At 37.9% G+C, this 23,642-nt stretch overlaps 1 protein-coding gene and 1 long non-coding RNA gene across 2 annotated transcripts in view; one reads left to right on the top strand and one right to left on the bottom strand.

Annotated features, from left to right (window-relative positions):
• The window catches only part of GRIN3A (glutamate ionotropic receptor NMDA type subunit 3A), a 217,483-nt gene that overhangs the window by 90,960 nt on the left and 102,881 nt on the right, over positions 1-23,642 (top strand). The window contains exon 4 of the mRNA XM_027863113.1: positions 4,318-5,365. Coding sequence (XP_027718914.1) covers positions 4,318-5,365 — 1,048 coding nt within the window. The remainder of the gene's footprint in view (positions 1-4,317; positions 5,366-23,642) is intronic.
• Positions 1-23,642, bottom strand: part of LOC114043883 — a 176,791-nt gene that overhangs the window by 149,123 nt on the left and 4,026 nt on the right. The window lies entirely within an intron of this gene.

Here is a 23,642-nt window from a genome sequence, read left to right as displayed (position 1 = left end):
TCTCTTTTCCTTCAAGCTATAGATCAAGCATTGAGGACCATCTCCAGTTGTTCTGATCTATATCTTGCCACTGGACCCAGATGGTTCCAGAGAAGAAATCAAGGCTGGTAACTTTGCACAGCTTTCTCTGACTTTGCACAGGCCTCCCTCACTTAAATCTAATTCATTTACAAGTCACAGCATCACCTTCCTGATGTTATGGTCCTCTTCTAGAATAAAGGACAAACAACAACAACTCAGGTATCACTTTCTACATGAAGCCTTTCCTGGTCTCCCCAACTCTTAGTGCTCTCCCTCCCAAACTGCCACACATTTAATTGTGTTGAATTTATTTGTATTTATTCTCTTCACATATATATTTATATATATATATATATACATATACATATGCACTGTATTTTCTATTTACTTATTTTCTTCTGCATTAGAATGCAAGATCTTTGAGATTAGAAACTGTTTCTTTTTTATCTTTGTATCTCCAGTGTCTAGTACAATAGGCTAACGACAACAACAATAATAATATTTATATAGTGGTTTGAGTTTTGCAGAATACTTTACACGTCATTTCAACTAAACCGCACAACTGTATGATGTAGATGCTATTATTATCCCATTTTCTAGATGAGAAAATTGAGGTTGAGTGAAGTTAAATGACTTGCCCAGAGTCACACAGCTAAGTAAATGTCTGAGACAAGATTTTAATTCAGACCTTCCTTGCTCCATGTCTTGCACCCTAACCACTGCAGTTGGAACGATACAGCAGAGCTTCCTCTACAAGATTTTAGGGCCTCCTCTATCTAAAATGATTAATGGTACATATTTAGGCAAAAGGATCGTATATATAGATGCCCTTTCTAGGGCCCATCCATCCCAAGAATTCTCCGACCTTTACAATTAAAAGAAGCCAAACAGTAAAGAAGAGCATCCAATGGGCCTATGATGTTTAGTCTACTTTTCTGGATACTAAAATGACATAAATGATGTAATCCCCCACTTACACTAACAATGTTATTCTTCAATTTGTTGCAGAAAGCGAATTTCAGGAAGTAGTTATAAAAGTAACCTGCTCATGCAAAACACAGCTAAAGTGTTCCTTCTCCGTAAGAGCCTGGCTAATTATCAATTGATTAATCTGCACATTTTAATTATTTGGTTCCCTACTTCTCTAAAGGAAGTGGAAGGCTATTGTGGGGTTTTAGATGCCCAAGACTTCATTACTTATTGCAAACTAACATTCAGTTTAACTAATCCATGACCAGTGGGGAGTATTAACATGAATAATTACCATTACATACAATCTCCCCAAATAAACATGGCATTTAGTGAGGTAGGACCCTTGTTCTTCCTTGCTTCTAATCTTCAAAATGGAATTTACTGCTTCATCATTAATGAAGATTAGCACATTCTTCACACTTATTTTATATTTCTAGTTTCTTTCCTTGATAGCAAAACTGTTTACTAATTGCTTGAATCTGTGATTTATGGATCAATCAGTGATAGCTAAGAGAGAGATCAGCCTTGTTAGAATCTTGAACTTACATATTTAATAATACATATCACTGTATAATAATTATATAATACATTTAATATCATATATAATAATAATTAACAATATTATTATTAGTTAACAGGTATATACTGCTTTAAGGTTTGTAAATCCCTTCACATGTATTATCTCATAACAACCCTCTGAAGTAGGTGCTATTATTATCCCCATTTTTATAGGTGGGGAAACTGAGACAGAGAGGTTAAGTAACTTGCCCAAGATCACACAGTTGGTAAGTATAGGAGTCAAGATTTTAACTCAAGTCTTTCTGACTCCAAAGCAGGGATATGCTGGAGAAAGCTTGAACTGGCTCTTAATCAATTGCTAAATTTTCAGTGAATAATGCATTTTCACCTAGGAAATTATAAAATGCTACAAATTAAGGGCTTGGTTTATTGTTTGGTTGATTATCTAGACTTAAGAAAGTGATAGACAAAATAGTAACAAAGCAGATTAAACTTTAAAGTGTGTTGGTTCATTTTTTTTTTCAGAGAGCCACTTGTTAAACATTTACTATCACATTCCTGATCCAAGGCCAGTGTTCTACCTAACACGCCTCTAGGAAGTTGGGGAATATTCCACCCTTTCACTTAAAAATATCTTTTAAACCAAAATAAATTCCTATTATATACCCAGCACATCCATCTGGCTCCATTTGTGGAATAATAGATTTTGAACTGGAAGAAATATCAGAAATCAAGTCCCACCATTTTATGTCAAAGAACAGGAAATTGAGGCAGAGAGAACTGAAGTGACTTGGCCAAGTTAACACCAATAGTAAAGAACATATCTAGGATTTGAATCTAAGGCCCGTTTTTCCACCATACATTTTGCCTCTCCTAGTTCTCTGACTCTTACCTCAACCAGAAACATTCTGAACAATGGGTTCCCCACTTCTGGTCTCTTTGTTCCACAATCTGTATCCTACATAACTACCAAAATTATCTTTGTCTCAGATCACACTACTACTCAAAAAGCTTCAGTTGCTCCCGATCACCTCTAATAGAATGTAAGCTACTTGAGGAGCAGGGGCTGCTTCATTTTTGTATTTGTATCCCCGGCCCCTAACACAGTGCCTGTCATTAGAAGACACCTAATAAAAGCTTTTGAATTGAATTGACTTGCTTCCAGGATAAATTGTGAGCTCTTCTATTTGGAATTTAAATCTCTTTGCGATATGGCTTCATCCAGATTCATTTTGCATGACTTCTCTTCATATATTCAACATTCCAGCCAAACTGGCCAACTTGCTCTTCCTCATATATGACATTCTGTCATCGATTTCTGGGCCCTTACAACACATTGCCTCCTTTGCGTCTTAGAACCTTGAACTTCCTGTAAGGTTCAGTCTAGTCCATCCCTGTCTTATTTCCACCAATTGCTAATTCTCTCCCATTCCCCAGCCCCGATGTTAACTTTGCATGTGTGTGTATATGTATGTGTATATGTATATGTATACACAGGTACACACACACACACACACACACACATATATATGTATCCACATAGATATTGTATCTAAACAGTAGAATGCAAGTTCCTTGAAGACAGGAACTGTGTCTTCAGCTAGCACAAAATAGGTAATTATTAAATGCCTTTGGAAATGAATTGAGTTATTGAAGAGATAATAGTATTAAAGTCAATAAACTATCATCATGATGATTCCTTTCTTATGATTTAAGGTACAGGAGAGCCCAGAGCTTTAATAAACAAACTCCAACTGTGCATAGCTATTGCAAAGGCTTTGTCTCTGTTTATTTTATTTATTCCAACTTAGGAAAGATAAAGATCATGACCAATAATAAGCACATTCTTGTTTCTCTGGTATTAGGATACATAAAAGGGATAGTTTTAGTTGGCTTGTTTTAAGCATGAAATATTCGTTTGGACATTTTCTTTGTTTGTTTTCTGGGCAGACGCCCCTCCTATAACTTGAACCAAAATATGTTACTACAGGGTCATTGAGGAAACATAAGATCTGAGGCCCTTCTGAGAAATATGATTACATTTTATCATCTTTGGAAGTCATCCAATGTGCCTCTCTGACTGACTTCAGAATAATAGCTCACATTTCCATAGAGCTTTAATGGCTCACCAAGTGCTTGCCTTACAACAACTCTGTAAGGTAAATAGTTTAAATTTTATCTCTTTTTCCACAGATGAGAAAACAAGAGAGACAAACAGAAAGACAGGCAGAGACAGAGAAAAAGAGAGACAATGAGAAAGAAAGACAGACAGAGGAATGGATAGACAGGATGGACAAATGTTATTTATGTTTAAAGATTATATAATGTACAGGGTTGCTTTAAGTGTGTTTAAATGACATCTATTATGTCATTTCCCTACTCACATATATGTGATCTACTTGCCAAGGAGAGTGATGAGCTATAGTTAAAATGTGCTAAGTCTCTAGCTCTGAGGAAGCTGCTGGAGTCCTAATTGGGACTATTAAAAAAGAGTGTAATTAACACTTCAATTCATTGGGGATTGAGGGGAGAGAAATAAAATCAATTGATAAAGTGCAGGCCCATAGAAAATGGTGTAAGAATTTGGGGTTGTTAGTTCATTTTCTCAATCAAAGTAATTGTCTTCTTTTGGCTATGATTGCCATAGACCTTTCTAATGCAATTAACTTTCTTGTTTCAAATAAAATTAAAGTTCAAGATGTAGGCAAACATTTGCTATTGCCCCTTCTAAAAAGTAGAACTAATGTCTACTACCCAATGTCTCATCTGTCTTCTTGTTTTCTTACCTCTGCTCCTCTTTGACAGGTTTCTAGCCAACACTACTTTCAGGGGCCTCAGTGGTTCCATCAAGGTGAAAGAAACCACCGTCCTAAGCTCTGAAAATAACTTTTTCATCTGGAATCTACAACATGACCCAGTAGGGAAGCCAATGTGGACCCGCTTAGGCAGCTGGCAGGGAGGGAAGATTGTCATGGACTATGGGATATGGCCAGAACAAGCCCAAAGACACAGAACCAACTTTCAACACCCAGCCCGGCTACATCTGAGAGTGGTCACCCTGATCGAGCATCCATTTGTCTTCACACGTCAGGTGGATGATGATGGTCTGTGCCCTGCTGGTCAGCTCTGCCTGGACCCACTGACAAACAACTCCTCCATATTGGATGATCTTTTTGACAGCCTCCAGAGCGATAATGATACAGTGCCCATTAAGTATAAGAAGTGTTGCTATGGCTACTGCATTGATCTTCTGGAAAAGCTGGCAGAGGACCTGAACTTTGATTTTGATCTCTACATTGTTGGAGATGGGAAGTACGGAGCCTGGAAAAATGGCCACTGGACTGGGCTAGTCGGGGACCTCTTGAGTGGGACAGCCCATATGGCAGTCACTTCCTTTAGTATAAACACCGCTCGCAGCCAGGTGATTGACTTCACTAGCCCCTTCTTCTCCACCAGCTTGGGAATCTTAGTGAGAACCCGAGACACGGCAGCTCCTATTGGAGCCTTCATGTGGCCACTGCACTGGACAATGTGGCTGGGGATATTTGTGGCCCTCCACATTACCGCCGTATTCCTCACTCTATATGAATGGAAAAGTCCCTTTGGAATGACTCCCAAAGGGCGGAATAGGAGTAAAGTCTTCTCCTTCTCTTCAGCCTTGAATGTCTGTTATGCCATCTTGTTTGGTAGAACCGTGGCCATCAAACCTCCCAAATGCTGGACTGGAAGATTTTTAATGAATCTCTGGGCTATTTTCTGTTTGTTTTGCCTTTCCACATACACAGCAAATCTAGCTGCTGTCATGGTTGGAGAGAAAATATATGAAGAGCTCTCTGGGATACATGACCCAAAGGTAAAAGAAAAAAAAACTAGAAATTTCAGCTTACTTACTCTAGCTGTCTTTACTGTGCACTTAAATGTCATGCTAAATCTCTTGTCCCTTTAGAATTATATACTGTTCAAACTTAAAGGTCATTATGGTCATTTAATCCAATCCCTCATCTTTCAGAAGAGGGCATTGAGGCCCAGAGAAGTTAGGCAACTTGACTAAGGCACTTGCCATAATGGAGAGTAGGATGGAGATCTCTAGGTTGACAATTAAGTGATCTAGCATTTGTTTTCATTTTGCTTGTTGAAATTCTGTCAGGCACAATGAGTTTATCTCTGTCACACACTTAAGGGAGAATCCAGGAAGCCAATTTATTGTCTGGAGTAGGTCATTCTTTAATTTATTGTCAGTGAAAAGAAAGAGGTTCTTGGAAGTAGTTGTTTCAGAGAAGTTCTGCCTATTAAAAATGTCTCTTAACAGTAAATATTCCCTAGGCATTGGCCATCCTAAGCAAAAGATGTCAGCAGTCAAATATCTTGTCAGATACTCCTCATTTCTGGCCTACCCTAGACCCAAGAGAAAAACTAGTCAGTATAAAGCAACTTTACCCAATATAGCCTTTACAAAATGATGAATTGCTTTCCTTTGGGGTCAGTGCAAGGAAATCAGGAAAACAATACATTTGCTCGCTAGTAAAGCATCTATTTGCCCATTAAAAAAGCAATATAGTTGAGGGAACTCACAGTTTATGTTGTGGACCTAGTGTTTATTACAAGGTAGCCTAAACTGAGCACTTCTTACACTCAGAAGCTATTGTGGCTCTTTTCAGGAATATGTCAGTGCAAAGAACAGTACTTTGGACAGTGGTAATTTTTCATTTGGAACTAGGAGTTGCAAAAGCCAAGTAAGTTGACTTGAGATAGAGTAGCTAATAATATTGAATGCTTCTGGCCTCTAGAATTGCTTTCCCCTACGTAAGTTGGTGACTGACAAACCTGGAGTTTGTTCGCATTGTCTTCTGATTACTGTTTCATCGTGCTCAGGGATGCATACTGTGATTAGAATGATAGCTCAGGTTTGATGGAAGCATAGTCTTTGGTTAAATCTTAGATTAAGCTTTCATTAAATTAGCAAGTAGTAAATATTTCTCAAAGCAAATTAGAAATGGGGTTGCCCTTTGCAGAGGAAAGAAGGTAACATTGGATCAATTATTCAGCAGGCCACTGAATTGGGGAATGCTTGCATGGTCAAATATATGCACTTTTAAAGTGCATATAGACTAACCACTTCTTATAGGATTGAAACATCTCACTATAAAATTTCATTTAAAATACATTTTTAAAACCTCATTTTCATAACAATACCCATGAAGAGAATGTTTTCTATGGTCCTTAGCAAAAAGCTAAGGATGAAATAAACCAATCTTCATAGCCCTTACAGCCCCTGACAAGTTTTCAATAGTTCTCCTGGTTTATATTAAGCCTTTAGATTTGTTTTGCAACCAAAGCCAATAACAAATTTTGCCTATGTAGCTCCCAATAAACGGCACTGCCCTTGTAATGGGATTCAATTAGAAATGAGTCATCAGGAGTAGGTAATGAGTTCCTTTCAGTGAAAGAACATTCAATGATTTACTTGGAATTCAATGAACATTTTTCAGTTCCTTAAGCCTCAGATGTACAATTAAAACAGCAGCCAACTTAACAGGTGAACGTTGAGGATTGAACATGTCTCCTCCTCTCCTTTTTGGACTAATTTCCCCTATCTCTAAACATTCTGAATCCCTTCTAGTGGTAGGACTCTAACTAAGGTCAGTGGATTCTCCACAAACTTCCATAAATCTTTAGTGTTACGTGTTTAAGAGACTGTACATAAACAACCTAAGCAATATGAAACAAATCAATTCTGTGTAGTATGAAAATCAGAAAACAATTTTGGACAAAAGAACTAGTTGGCTCCCTGTCTCCATGCAGATTTAGAGATGTTCAGGAAACATAGAGCACAAAATGAGACAGCAAGGCAAGCCAGCTTTATTGAGGGGAAATACTTAAAATATGAAGATCAGTCAAGGAGAATGGTGAACATGGGTTCACTCTGCTAAAGCCCTGGTGAAATTGAGTGAGCTCACTGAACCCCTACAAGGGATGGAGTACCCCCACAGTAAAGTCAAGTAGGTTTTTATAGGGTTCTTATCTGGGTCTGGTAGGACCAGTCGGTAGGGGAAGGGAGTGAGGAATCCAGACCTGAGGACTGGTGCTGATTCATGCTTGTGGGGAAAGGGAAGACTCCTAGAGAAATGGCTAGTTGATATTCAGATTCCCCACTGGTGGGAAAAGGGGCTTTGGGTCATTATCACTGATCTCACTCTTCCCAAGTGACTCAGGAGTTTGAGATTCCCCAGGATTTCTTCATTTAGCAGGGTAGGGAGGCTACTGGGATCAATTAAACCACCTAAACTTTGTGTTTTTCAAATACTAGTTAAAGCATAATATAGAACCAAATTTCATATTTTAGATGTTTCTTCCTCCAAATTATAGAGGGAATGTAGTACCAGTGCCAAAACAAGAAGCTGAAAGGTGAAAATTCCAATCAATAAACCCAGGGTAGGATTTTTTTTAATGTCATCATGATGAAAAAAATAGTTTCACCAATTTTTTTCCCACTGAGTTGTTTTGGGGTTATATAAACATGACCTGTTTAAATATGAGGAAATCTTTCCTGGGATTTCTTTGAAAATGGACCTAAAGGTTTTTAGAACTATAAGGAGTCTATTGAAAAATACTATAAGAGAGTCAAGCCTTACCATTTTCAAGAAGGATCCTATTAAGTTGTAGGAGAATTCTAAGATCATGCCAAGAAATGAGCAGCAGATGTACAATCAAAGATTTAGAATGGAAAGGAACCTTAGAGATCAAGCCCCTTATCTTGCAAATGATGAAACTGGAGCTCAGAGGTTAAATCACTTACCCAAGGTCACCTCAGGGGCAAAGTTAGGATTTTAACCTAGTTCCTCTGACTCTAAATCTAGTGACTCCCCTATATCCTAACATTGCTAATTCTCTGTTTCTATCATTATAAATTACCTTTTTATTTTGCCAAGTCATTGCATCCCCTCAACTGGCTAAGGGAAGACCAAAGTGCTTGACATGCCAAAATTAGTGGGAAAAAACTTTCTATTTTTATCTTGGAACTCAGCATTTTCCAGATTATCAATTAATTGAATATGTTCATAATGCTATCTATTGCCAAATAGCTGGCTTGTTATATCTAAATCATTGTCATTACAGAACCAAAGACTTAAATATACACAGAATGTTAGAGCTAAAGGAAAATGTATCTTAGAAATGGAGAATTGGATGACTAGAATTTTTTAAATAACTACAGCAGAGGGCGAAGGGGAAAGAGAAGGAGAAAGAGAGAGAAAATGAATGGAAATATTTAAAACTGAAGAATAATTTAGAGAAAGAAGAACAGGAATTCAATGCATTTAGCCTTCCATCTGGGGCACCAAGTTTACCATCTTCGTTAAGTTAAAACTGCTTCATGGATATTCAATTTGCATTATTATTATTGTAGTGTCTTCTAATCTTTCACTTTATGCACACTTCCTGCAGAGCTTCAGCATTCCAATATATAGATCACCAAAGCCAAGTTATGCATACTGCACATCTTAAATGTGAGGGAAAAATTATTTTAGGGTACTTAAGAGGAAATCATAAAGACAAAACCCTAACAGGTCCCTATCAAATTGCAACAAGACAAGCCCAGCAGATAAGCCTGCTCCCCAAGTAAAAGCTGAGGATAATTTTTCAAACCTTACTTATCCCTCAGAACAGGAATCAATCAGTAGAATTGGAAAAGATCAATACTGCATTACAGCTAGTAACTAGCTAGGTTATTGCCTCAGGGATAAAATAAGAACTCCTCAGCCTGCCACTTAAAGCCTTACAAGATCTGGCTTCAGCCTGGCTTTCCATACTTTCTCTCACTCCATTTTTAATAAGTTGTATCAATGCCTTTTCTTTTTTGTAGTGCTTACAGCCACCTCTAGATACACTCCCTACCCCCATCTCCTAACAACAAATCTCACATTGTAACAAAGAAAAGCAGTTAAAAGCAAGACCAGATGACACAATGACCATTCCAGACGTTTCCTGTCATTCCTTCCTTCTTCATCATGTATTCAGTATTCCAGCCAAATTGGACTCTTAGTCGTTGCCTGAACTTGGCATTCAATCCCCCATCTTTGTCCCTTCATTAGGCTGTCCCTGATGCCCAAAGCATATAGTATGCAGTGCACCACTGGCCTTTGGAGGAAGGCAAGTCAGAAAGGGAACATGGTCATTCCCTCCCCATTAATCCTGTGAAATCAGCCACAAGCAAGACTAAAATCACATCTAGAATTCCCTCCCCGCCTCAGTGACTCCATTGCTCAGAATCCTTGTCTTCTTTCAAGGCCAGGTCAAGGACTACCCCTAATAGAAAATTTTTTCTTGATTCTCTCCCAATTCGTAAATACTATCTCCCTCTCAAATTACCTTAGAAATACTCAGCTAGGTGGAATAGTGGTTAGAGCTTTGGATTTGGAGTCAGGAAGACCTGAACTCAAATTTGAACTACAATATTTACTAGCTGCATGACCTTGGGCAAATCACTTAACCTCTCTGTGCCTCAGTTTCCTCATCTGTAAAGTGAGTTCAATAATAGCATCTGGCTCCCAGGATCACTGTTAGGATAAAATAAGATACTTGTAAAGTACTTTTCAAAACAAAGTGCTATATAAAATGCTAGTTGTTGTTGTTATTGTGGTGGTGGTGGTTGTTACTATGTATTTGTTTTATTCCTTCAGCCTAGTTCAATGTAAGCTCCCTGAGAAGAGAAACTACTTTGGTTTTTTTTTGTCTTTGTGTCCCCAGCACATATGAGTGGTACCTTTCACAGGCTAGTTTTCCTTCTGCAAACTCTACTTACAGGCTATGTCTACATTGTACCAACCAGACTTCAAGTCTACACATCTCACAGTATATGGATATTTGGAAATACCCTTTTCTGGGGAAAATTGATCACTACCATTAGGTTGTATTGTGTAGATAGTGTATTGACCTCTCTGCCCTATGAAAAGTATTTTGATTTTTGAAATTCCAAATAAGAATGTATAGATGTGATGCCACAAGGCCTGGTTATGATGACTGGAGAAGTTTTCCTCAGAGTACCCACGACTTAGAAGTTTCCCTTTCACACCAACCAGTGCAGGGGGCCCAATAGCTAGTACCATCTACTAGATTTCAACCACTACTACTTTCCTAACTATTCTGGATTCTTAATATCTAGGACCCCTCAGAAGAAGTGGAGTGGAGGAAAGAGGAGGGAGAGGGCAAGGGAGAGGGAAATAAAGAGGAAAAAATGGAGGGGAAGGAAGGGGAAGTGGAGGAGAGGAATGAAGGGAAAGTGGAGAAGGGAAAGGAATGGAAGGAGGTAGGAAAGGAAAGGGACAAAGAAGGGAAATAGGGGAGAAAGGGAAAGAGGGAGAGAAGGAGGGAAAAGAAGATGATGGGAATAAGCATTTATATAGCACTTACTATGTGAAAGGCACTGTGCCAAGCACTTTATAAATATTACCTCATCTGATTCTCATGAGTAGTCACAAATTTTTCCCCTTTACCTACCCCTTTCCCTGCCTCCTTTTAACAGTCAGTCAACAAGCATTTATTAAGTGCTTACTATTTGCCCGGCATTCTGCTAAAGGCTGTGAACCCTAGATGATAAAAGACTCAAACAAAGTCTCTGCCCTCAAAGAACTCACAATAGACCATGAACCCTTTATGAAAAGGAGTTTTCTTTTAAAAAAAATGCTGTAGCAAAATAATTTAAAAAGCAGATATGGGTATCAATGAATTAAAATGGTGGCAAGGGTTTCATGCTTTGTAAGGTTTTAATGGTTAATCTTGGCTCTAGGCATCAGTTAACTGCAGGGCTCTAAGCAAGGGTCCTGTACTCCTTGAGTTCAGACTCACCTATTATGTTTTGATATACATCTGTTCAGACATGTGTCACTTCTAATTAGATCAGAGGAGCTGGATGTTGTATTTTGCCATGGCTGTATCAGTCAAGCAGAGAAACAACCATCCACGTGCCTAGGATGGGTCCTGGTCAGGACCCCACCCGCGGGGAAAACTGAGCTAGGCAGTTTGCCATGGGGATCCACCCACCTGCCCTTTCAGGACATCTTTCTGGAGCCCTGCAACTTCAAGACACTTAACTTCAGGACCCCATGCTCAAAAGGTCTTGTCCTCAACTGTCTGTCACCATTTAATGATTATTTGACAACATAATCCCTGCTAATAGCCAATAATTAGGATTATCCTTTCCAAAAGTCTTTTGGTAAGGCCTCCTGAAGATTAACACGCCTTTACAACGCAAAAGAATAAATAAAAGGTTAAATGTTCGTGCATCATAACAAGCAATGGAGGAAATATTTATGATCAAAGGAAACCTGTCTAGCAACTTTAAAATTAGATCATGTAGGTAGCTGTCCTTCTTACCTAATCTGAAGGTAGGTAAGGACTTCACCTGGTCCTTGTCACAAGATCATAGCACTCCAACCTAGAAAGAACTTAGAGATTTTCTAGTCAAGGGGTTTTAAAGCAGTTTATGTTTTGTACCACTTGGGTAACCTAGTGAAGCCTATGGATCCCATCCTAGAATCACGTTTTTAAATGCATAAAAATACATAGAATTAGAAAGGAAACCAATTACATCTGACATATACTTATCAAATTTCAAATAAGTTCACATTGCCCACATTAAGAACTCCTACCCTACTCCAAAAGCCTCATTTTACATATGAAGAAAGTGAGGCCCAAAGAGGGAAAGTACATTGTTCAAGGTAAGATGTAGTGGAACTAGAATTCAAACTATCACTGCAGATTCAATAGCCAGTGCTCTCTCAACTGCACTGTTGCCTTCTGAAACTCAGTACTTATAATGACCATCTCCCTCTCTCATTCTGACAGGTATCCTGATTGTGATTCTGAGTAGCTCCCCAGTCCTGTAATATCCATGCCATCTAGTATTTACAACTGTTGCTTTCCTTTCTCTCCCTTCTAGGGAAGTGAAGCAAATGCAAATAGATGACTAACTTAACTAAAATTATTTTTGCCACGCCTTTTAAAAGTGACTTTATAAGGTCCTTTTCATAAGCTTGTGCCTCTTAAATTCTGGTTTCATTCTTAAAAATCCATTGGCTAATAGTGTAACTCTGTTAAGAGAGAATGCTGCCCTTACACACATTTCTCTGACTCAGTGAAATTTTTCTCAGCCACTTGTACTTCTGCAGCTATGTGAAAATCACATATTTCTATTATTAGAGAGATGGTACATTTTTTCACAATATTAAGATACTTCTGTTAACTGGACTCTACGGTTAGGTGTCTATGGTGTCTACATCCTCCCACAAGTACTTCATTGTCAACCCCCCAAAAAAAGTCAGCTGTGTGCCTATGAGCACCAGGTAAGTTATGAACAACAGATTTATCGACAAAGCTAAAACTAGGGCTGGGTGACTAGAGGTATGAGCAAGGAACCAGATTTATAATTTACTGAATTTACAGGACTTGAAGCCCTTCAGCAGCTAGAACCACTACAGATCAGGAACTAGCTCACGAGAGTAATAAGTTAAAATAGCAATGCCCCCAGGTCCGATTCACCCTCCCTCAAGACCATCATCCCCTCCACCAATCTCCCCCCTCTAGTTATGCAGTGTTTTCTCACAGTTTGCAGTTCTTACTCCAGACACAAAAATTCACGGTCATAACTCCACTTATGGACATCCTTTACATGTAGTCACCCACCCTCCTCTCCATCTGCCTGAGGCCTCAACTCCCCAGCTTTAGAGGATTTAGTAATCAAACTATCTTGGAACAATGGTGATTGCGTTGGGAAATTCTGTGCTATGACACAGCTCCCCACTCCACTGCCATCCTCCCCCTCATTCATCAATTATCAGAGAAATTAAGTACATACCAAGTTCCCCACTATCTTTTCTTTCTTTCACCCACTCAGTTAATTTCACCTCAGGAAAATCTCTCTCTCTCCCCCCCACACACACACAATTCCCTTAACCTCCTTCCTCTTTCCACTCTCTTCTCCAACTCTGTCTGGCTTACCACAGGAAAAATGTCTACATTTCTCTCTTCCTCCTACTCTCTTACTCTGGCTGCCTCTCCTCTCTATAAGGAGCGATAAAATCTCAAGAAATTGAAGGCAACTGTCAAAACATTCCTGGGACCATTTTAGAAAAGTACCCTCAAAGGAAGAAGTTCAATCAATCTCTAAATCCCTTGAAAATCCTAGAAGTCTTCTTCAGAATCTCCAGAAAAGGCTCTCTTACCTTCCACCCCTTAACCCAGCCTTGTCTTGAGCATTCTCATTCCAAATATTTAAAACACTTTCTAAGTCAATGATATTTTTATTTCCATTTTGTTTAATAACTAGTACTGCAACAGTATTATGTCAACAATATTCTGCCCTAGTCCCAGAGTCTCATTTTACATTTACAATTTTCATTGTGAATACACAGTATCTCATTTGTTCTATGGGTTTATAAAGGTCTCTTTGGAGACTGTTTCAGCCTGGGATCCTAAATCCTCATTTATATCTATGGAAAAGATGTGCTCCAACTTTCAAACAGATGACTTAGCAGGTGAATCTATGCAACATATTGTTGTTCATTGGATTATTGCCCAGAGCTGCCCATATATTACACATGTGTATAACATCTATTATATAGTGCATGTTGTCTGCACATTAGACAGTGTTCCATAGTCATGATTTTCATTTCATTAAATATCAGCTTCAGCTAGCTCTTTTGTATCAGACAAATAATTAAGAGCAAATAGCTGTTCAGATCCTACCACTTATGAAAGTCAGTAAACATGTGATCTAATTTTTAAAATGCTGGATTTAGAAGCAAGACATCTTGGTTCAAATGCTGGTTCTGACACAACTCTCTGTGTCACTATGAGTAATTCACTTACCCTCTTGGGGCTCAGCTTCCTTATGTGTTGATTGGGGATAATACTTGCACACCCTACTCCATAAGGTTTCTAAGGAAAATGCTTCATAAACCTTAAAGTGCTAAAGAATTCCATTCAATGAGCATTTATGAAGCACCTACGATGTTCCAGGCACTGTGTTAGGTTCTGTTGATACAAACACAAAAGTGATAGCCTCAAAGGTTTTACATTCTCCTTAAAACGAGCAAAATCTGTACTCAGATGAGTAAATACAAAATAAAGACAAAGTAATTTGGGGTGATAGAACACAGAACTGGGAGAATTCAGCAAGGTTTCACATTGGAAATCAGCTGACTCTCAAAGAGAGCTAGGGGAGTTCACAGAAATGAGAAGGAAAAGCATTCTAAATAATGAAGACCAAATATATGAAGTCACAGGTGGCGTTGTAAATAGCAAGTAGAGAGTCAACTAGCATTTACACATGCCAGGTAGTGTGCTAAGCCCTGGTGATACAGAGAAAGAAAAATAAAATAAAATAAAAACAGTCTTTGTTCTCAATGAAGCAATGGAAGAAATGTGATACTATAATTACCTACAAATGAAGATTGAGATTGTTGAGATTTTTAAATATATCCATCCATTTGTGAAGAATTAACCTCTGTACCTACTTTCCCAATGACACAGTCATTTCAAGCCTGACTTAAGGAAGAGGACCAGTCTTTCATGAAAATGAAATCTAAGAGATTAGTTTCAAACTCTCATGACCAAAAATGCTAAAGCCGAAGTAATTTATTGGATACTAAAAACAACATGAGACTTCTTGATGCTTCCCACAAACCCTTCCAAGGATTGTGTTCCTTCCTTTAAAACAGGTGGGCTCCCAGAGGACAAGGGCATGACAGGATTGACTGCTAAGTTTGCCTTTGCTGAGCTTATTTCTGTGAGCCAAGTTCCCCTTCTGGGCCCATGGCCCATGGAGCAGATCTGGGCATTCTTCCTCCTTTTAGAGTCATAGTTATTGGCTCTGCTGGGGTGCAGGGTGAGGAGAGAAACTAGCTTCTCACTCTGGAAAGCATTGCAAAGAAAATGAAAAGCTTCTTCATTGAGTTGACATCATGCCATGGCATGATGCCATGACATAGGGCACTTGCAAGATTTCAAATCACATACTACTTATTAATATATTCCCAAGCTGATCTCCCTCCTGCTTCTTAGATAAAATGCCCCTGGAGTTCTTCTGTCTAAATAAGTCCCTCCCCAAAAGATCTCATAGGAGAGAGTAGAAGACAAGTATCATTTCTGTATTAACAGATGGCAAAGCTGCCACTGTAACAAAATCCCATTTGAATGTTCAAAGCAAATCACTAGCAAATTTTAAATATTAAAAAGACCTTCTGCTGTGACACAAGACCAAAATTGAAACAGGGATTTCAAAGCCCCCCAAAGGTCACTGATATTCTCTAAGAAATTCATTTGTATCCTCTAAAAAAGGAGTGAAAAAAATTGCTCTCTTCACACTGTCTGCCTACCCACTCCCACCCCAAAAAATATCTCTGATAAAGCACTGGAATTAGAATTAAGGGACCTAGTTTCAAATCTTTCCTCTAAAGTTTATTACCTCTGTGACCTCGGACAACTCACTTAACTTCACTGTGCCTCAATTTCCTCATCTATAGTATAAGAGGTTTAATGATAAGTGCTTAATACATGTCTGTTGACTAGCTGACTTAACTTTGAGGTTCTTTCCAGTTCTAGATCTATGATCCTATGAATTGCAAGCTGCATGAGGGCAAAGAGTCTGTTTTACTTGAGATCATGATCCTATATTGAGTTTTACATTTGTCCTATAAAGACCAATATGAACAAGAAAAACAAATGCATATTCAAGTAAGAAGTCATGACACCATGAGGTGAAGTAGGATATGCTAGGTCCTCTAGCCAGAAACAGCATTGTAATGAGCAACACACATACACACACACACACACACACACACACACACTCCTAATCTGACCATAGCACACAGTACTACCCTCATTTACCAATTCTGAATTTGGAAGCCAAAGGAAAGAGAGGAAGGGAAGAAGGGACTAGTAATGGTGTCCTCCAAAGTGCTTCTGCTCAGAAATGGAAAGCAGCATTAGAGACTAGAGAAAGACAAGAGCATGACTCTTCTTCACTTCCCTTCACCTCAAGTCAGTCAATCACCAATCATTTATTAAGTGCCTACTTTATGCCAGGCACTGGAGAAATAAGGACCAAAAAAATGCAACAAAATCTTCTTTCAAAAAGCTTGCATTCACTTTCTCAGGCAGATGGCATGTACATATTGGTTTGTAAACAACAAACACAAAATAATTAAATACAAAGTAGGGAGGGATGGCACTACACTTGGGGGGGGGGAGAATCAGGAAACTATTGTAGTCAATAAACATTTGTTAGGCACCTACTAAGCGCCAGCACTGTACTAAGTGCCAGGAATACAAAGAATGGCAAAAACAAAAAATAAAAACAGCCCCTGGTATCAAGGACCTCACAGACTAATTGGTGGAGAGGTGGGAGACAACATGAAAACAACTATGTACAAATGAGATAAATTGGAGATAACCAGAGAAAAGCACAAGGTACAGGATAAACTGGAAATAATGCATATGACACGTAGATACCCAGTTGCCATGAGAACCTAAGAGCTTGGCACAGTAAGTGAAGAGTATAGCTTACTCAACCATGGTGGATTTGGACTTCACTAGGAGACTACTTTGAATACTGTTGGACCATCATAAGTAATTATCACCAATTGTAAGGCAGCTAGTTGGCACAGTGGGTCCACAGGGGGACCTGAAGTCAGGAAAACACAAGCTCAAATCCAACTTCAAACACTTACTAGTTCTATGACCTAGAGCAAGTCGCTTAACTGCTGTCTGCCTCAGTTTTCTGATCTATAAAATGGGGATAATAATAGCCCCTACCTCCCAAAGTAGTTGTGAGGATCAAATGAGACAATTGTAAAGCACTTAGCACAGTGCCTGGCATATAGTAAGTGCTATATAAATGTTAATTACTATCATTATCACTATAAATGTGATAATATATGTAAAATGATTTACAAACTTTAAAGCACCATATAGATGCTAGCTATTGATATTATTAAAGTCATATGTAACAAGGATAGGTTAGTGACTACCTAGTTTTCTGTTACCCTGGTGGGCCTAGCTGAATTAAGGACAGCAATGCAATTCTATCTCACTAGCGCTTCACATATGCTACCAAAGAATCATGCTTTCAGAGCCCGAGAGGACCTCAGAAACATAGAGCCCACCTCACACTTCTTCATACAGGAGGGTTCTGAAGCTCACAAAGGAAATGTGATTTTTCTCAAGAATTCACAACTAATGGATGACCAAAGTGAAACTAGAACCCAAGTCTTCTCACTCTCAGAGATAAGCCCTTTCTACCATACCATGTTGTATATTAAGTCCAATTGCCCTGGACTAATGTAGGAGCCCAAAGAATGATGGCAAAATCATCCCATCTATGATCTAGTATTCAATGATAAAAGCAGCTAGGCAATGCAGTAGATAGAGTGTTGGGCCTAGAGTCAGGAAGACTCATCTCCTTAAGTTCAAATCTGGCCTCAGACACTTACTACCTATGTAAACCTGGGCAAGTCATTTAACCTTGTTTGCCTCAGTTTCCTCATCTATAAAATGAGCTAGAGAAGGAAGCAGCAAACCTCACCAGTATCTTTGCCGAGAAAAACCAAATGGAGTGACAAAACTTCAGCCACAACTGAAAAAACAATAACAACAACAATAGGTGTCATAATAACAGAAACCATGTCCTGCTTCATCTGTGTGGTTCCTTAGTACCTTATTTCTTGCTGGTATTTTTTTAAATAGGTGGGTAGATAAATTAATGAATAACTCAAGCCTTCTCCAGGATTTGGAAAAGTAACCTCAGAATCACAGAAAAGAGGGACATATAGTATGTGGAAAGTTTTCTCTTTGGAGTCAGAGGAACTGGCTTCAAATTCTAGGTCTTCCTCTTAGAGCCTGTGTAACCTCAGGGAAATTGCTTCATATCTTTAGCACTCAGTTTCCTAATTCTTTTTTAAATAAAGAGATTGGATTAGAAAACTTCAAAGGTCCTTTCCAGCTCTAAATCTGCTAATGTACTCTCCCCTCCATAAATTTGCTCTGAATTATACATACTCTTTTTTATGTACATCTTGTCTCCCCCTCCTCAATCAAATATAGGCTTTCTTCCTAAGGATAAGGATTCTTTCATTTTTGCATTTCTGTCCCCAGTGTCTTCTGTAGTGCCTGCTACATAGGAGGCTCTTCATAAATGCTTATTGATTAATTGATCCAGCCTCCAAGATACAACTTCCCAACTTTCCCAAAGGCCATTACATTGCTGCTCCATTAACAAATAAAAAGAGGAACAGTGATAGAGGTTGGGAAGAAAGAAATAATTAAGGTGAAGCATGTAAGTTGATGCAAGAGTTCATGATAGAGTTCACGATATTTGAACAGGTGAATTTGGGAAAAGATATGGTAATAAGTTATTTCCCTATCTAAATTGCAAGTTGCTCTGGACCAACCAGGATAATATAAGGTCGCAGGAATCAAAGCAGGATAGGTTAATATAATGTGGTGGGAACATAGTGAACCAATATGAAATTAGCTGAAAAAAAAAAGCAATCAGGAGGGACCAGGTGGGAGGCCAACTTAGGCCAGAAACAGCAATCATAGGATCGAGGGTAGCCGTGTATGAGCTGTTGTTCAAGAAAGGATGCTGAGCCTTTGGAGATCTTTTATTCTCCAGATATCCCATGGCTAGACATTGGCTTTCCCTCCTATGACTGAATTATCTGGAGGTTGTTGAGAAAGGGAAAAGGAGAAAAGATACTAACAATAACAACTCTGATTCATACGGGCTAATGCCTTATGTTAGATACGTAGTACATGTGTCATCTCCATTTTATGGTTTACTTCTTATCTGAACCTTAGATAAGAAAAAATATCATCTAATTTTGTGGAGGATTTTCCCCTTTTCCTCATCCTCCAGTATTTGAAAGATTTAGCTGTAACTTCCATTTATGGTGAGAATATCACTGTATGTGGTTTGGTTCCTTCAGTAATATGCCAATTAATTGGTCATTATACAAGAATCTCACTTTTAGAGTAACTTATGTGCCAACATCTATTGCAGAGGATGAAGAGGTAGAGAAATGCTACAAAGAACTTGATAAGACGCCCCCAAAGCTTCATGCCAGTATATCACTAATACTTTAAGCTGTTTTGCATCTGCTCTGAAGTAGGAGGCAGAACAAAAGGCCCCAAGTGAACTAGAAAATTATTCTTCTCCTCAACCCACCTCAAGTGATGATTGTAATACATTAATTGCATAAAACATGTAAATACTCTGTTGCTATATGTCTAAAGCTAGGGCCTGCAGAGCGAGTAGGGGGAAGGGCTTGCAGAGGGGGTAGGGTAGTACAACTCACTATACCATAGTTGAATTGGGCTTGGTTAATGCCACCTACCCACACAACCTCAAGCCCTATTAGCCACCCAAAAGTGTGAGTCAATGACAATAAACTCTAGGACTTAACATAAAGTCACATGGGACAAGGTTGTGCTAATGAAGCCAGGTTTTATAACATTCTACAAATAACTTAATAAATATCCTTCAAATCAAAATGACTCATACACTGATATTTGGTAAAGTCAGTACAATGATGGCCATAAAGGTAAGTGGTAAAAAAATAAGTCAAAAAAGTAGGGTTCCAGATTAAAAAAAAAGAATCCTCATACTTGTATATCATGAATATTTTCTTCAGGAAAAAAGTCAGAAGGCATTGGACATGTTAAGCACCAAACAACATCATAAGAAATCAAATTGCCTTTATCAAGAGATGGGAAATGAATGCTTTCTGATGTGAGAATCATGTCTCAAACAGCTGCCTGTGTGCAATCAGAATATCAACTCATTAGAGCAATGGTAAAAATCAACATCAAATTAGAAGGATAATGATAAAATGATAGTGTATGCAATTAAAATAGCTTTAACCCAAGCTATTCAAATAAATGAATTATGTCCCCTCCAAAATGGGAAATGGATAAATGAAAAGATATTGAAACACACTAGTAACAATCCCCAAAGAAATTTAAATAATGTAAAGCAATTATCATACTGAGGAGACCTAAAGCATTTAAAAACTGCCTCAGCCCACAAAGAAACTCACTGTAAAAGGGAGACTCATGACAGCAAAAGTTAAAAATGACTTAGAATATAAACTAATTTGCAAAATATTACAAAGGAGGATGATAGAAGATTGTGAGTGGCATAACATCATAAAAGAGCAAAGTGGTGTCTGCAGAAAACTTGACCTTAAATGCAAATAAGCCAAATCATCACAAAAGCATGTAAAGATGCAAATGGAAGGAAGACATCAGACTAAAAATAGAACATAACTGCTAGCACTTCTATAACAAACTATGTTTTTCTCCGTGAAAACAGAACCACCACATTTAGACTCAATGCCTCAATCCCACAGAGGTATATGAGGAAGTAGAAATGAGACTAAATAAAATAATGCCATGAAAAGCTATGAAGAGGCAGCAAGACAGCGCAGTGGATGGAGAGTAGTACCTGGAGTCAGGCCAAGCTCAAATCTGGCCTCAGACACTTACTAGCTGTGTAACACTGGGCAAGTCACTTCACCCAACCCTGTTTGCCTCAGTTTCTCCATCTGTAAAATAAGCTAGAGAAGGAACAGCAAACCACTTCAATATCTTTGCCACGAAAAATGGGTTCACAAAGAGACAGATACAACTGAAGTGACTGGACAAATGAAAATCTGCCAGGTCAGACCAACTGCACAAAGAAGAAATGTGTATTGGAGGCAGTAGAAATTTTAAAGCATGGAAGGATTAAGTTTCAATATACCTAAAAGAGACACTATTTTTTAAAATCATGTACTTTTTAATAAAACAATAATTCCCAAATTATAAACATATTCCTGCATATAAATACTATTGTGGGCCCACCATTGTAAACCATTACTCATTTGATGATCCAGAGACATTAATTATTACTGACCCATGTGTATATTTTCTTATCTTTTTATAACAATTATTAGAATAATTTATATATAAAATAAGATTATCTCTAATTAAAATATCTAGCATTTATATAAAACTTTAATATTTAAGTGTTACATATATAAGTATATATATACATACATATCTATACACACATATGTGTATATATACATATATATATATATATATACATATAAAATCCCATTTGTTCCTTACAACAATCTGCTGAGTACTGTTGTTATTCCCATTTTACAGATGAGGAAACTGAGGCTAAGGGAATTTTAAGTTACCCACTCAGCTACTAAATATCAGAGGCAGAATTGGAAAATAGCTTATCATATCTCCAAGTCCAGCACTCCATCATATTCATCTAGCGGTCGCACGAAAACATAAGAAAGGAACAGGAAGGTTTTTACAGATGATTTTCAGTAGCAGAAACCATTTTAGTCACGTGCTTGTGCATAGAGAAGATGTGTCAACCATATTAAAATGTAATTGGTACATATTTAACAAGACAAATAAAAATACAATAAAACATGGATAACATTACATTTCAAAACCAAGTCAATATGAAACTCACAGGAATCCCTATGTAGGAGTTAGTGAATGGCCCTGTTTCTATTTGAGTTTGACACCACCAGCATAAGGAAGACAAGATACTGCTGGGTTTATTCTTGTTGATTATTAAAAACCATTTGTTTCACTGGAGAAAAACATCCTCTGAAGAGCCCTTCTCAAGCAAAAGTATCTCTCATGCATATATGCTAAAATCAGATAAAATTATTTGATAGAGATAACTATTCAATTGTCCACCAGGGTACGCTCATAAGAACTGAGTTTTATTAGCTTGCCTTGGTATCCCCAGTGTCTAGCATGGTGGTTCATACATAGTAGGTACTTGACAAACCCTTAACAAAATTGAAATTCACATTAAATTTAAGCATAAAACAGAGAGACACATGCTTATCAAAGTTGTTCGCTATCATGGATGATGCCCCACAGAGAATACAAATGGAAACAGCATATATGGTGATACCCTCTAGATATTTTGTTTACCACTGTGCTAATTCCATCAAGCCCTAGAACACTACAAGGCATCCTTAGTGAAATACATGATCACTCAAAAAAAGTTTAGTTGAATCATCCACAGATAAAAGACCAAATGCCTAAAGAAAGCAATTTTTTTTTCCAAACTATGGCAGGGAATTGGATTGACATCCCTTTGAGCTGGTTCATCAGTACATATGTCTTGGATTGGCACTGAATGAACAATGACCCAGGCCCAAAATTGAACAGAAGGAAGAAAGTGAACTGGATTATATTTAGATTTCCTAAGATGCTCCTTGAGACAGAAACCCATCTTTTGAACACTAATATTCTCCTGCTGATATTATATAGCACTGAAATATAGAAGATCACAATCTCAAAAAAACAAAAAAAAAAAATCATGGATGGCCCAAGGCAATAGGGAAATGCTAATGGTGAATTTAAGTGGAAAGTAGCATATGACCAATGACAACTTGGATTTAAGAATTAGCATAGAGGATTTAATCCATGAAATGTGTCATCAGAAAGAAAATGGATACAAGAGTAAGAAAGAACAGATATATCACCCAAACACTACACTGATATCCATGAAGTGTTTAAAAAAAACTAAAAAGAAGGAAAGACTCCTTACATTTTCTTCTATGAAGAATTCACTGGGAAGACATGAAAAAGAATATGACAGTATGAAAAGGCAAGGATAGATTGCAATCATTATTATCAAAGGGAGTATTCACATTGATCAATACTCAATCAATATGACTATTCCCTTTGATGAGAACACAGATCCACTGATTATTGAAATCTAGTTCAAAAGAATCATGACATTTGCAATGTTTTAAAATGAATATTTGGCGAAATAATTATGATGAGTTTATGAATTATAATGATAACTTTTATATATTACATTGGCATTTACAAAGTGCTTTCAAGTATATTTTTCTCAGATCATCAAAATGACAAAGAATAGTACATATTACTAGCACCATTTTAAAGATGAGGAAACAAATTCAAAGAGATTCGGTGATTTACCTACAGTCACACAGCTAATAAGTGTCCAAGACTGAAACTCAGAACTTCTGACTCCATGCTTCGTATGCATTTCATTGTGCCATGCTGCCTCTTAAATAAAAAAA

Source organism: Vombatus ursinus, unplaced genomic scaffold (assembly GCF_900497805.2).
Source record: "Vombatus ursinus unplaced genomic scaffold, bare-nosed wombat genome assembly UNPS02014770.1, whole genome shotgun sequence".
In the NCBI taxonomy this organism is placed as follows: Eukaryota; Metazoa; Chordata; class Mammalia; order Diprotodontia; family Vombatidae; genus Vombatus; species Vombatus ursinus.
This window is presented reverse-complemented; position numbering and strand designations above follow the sequence as displayed.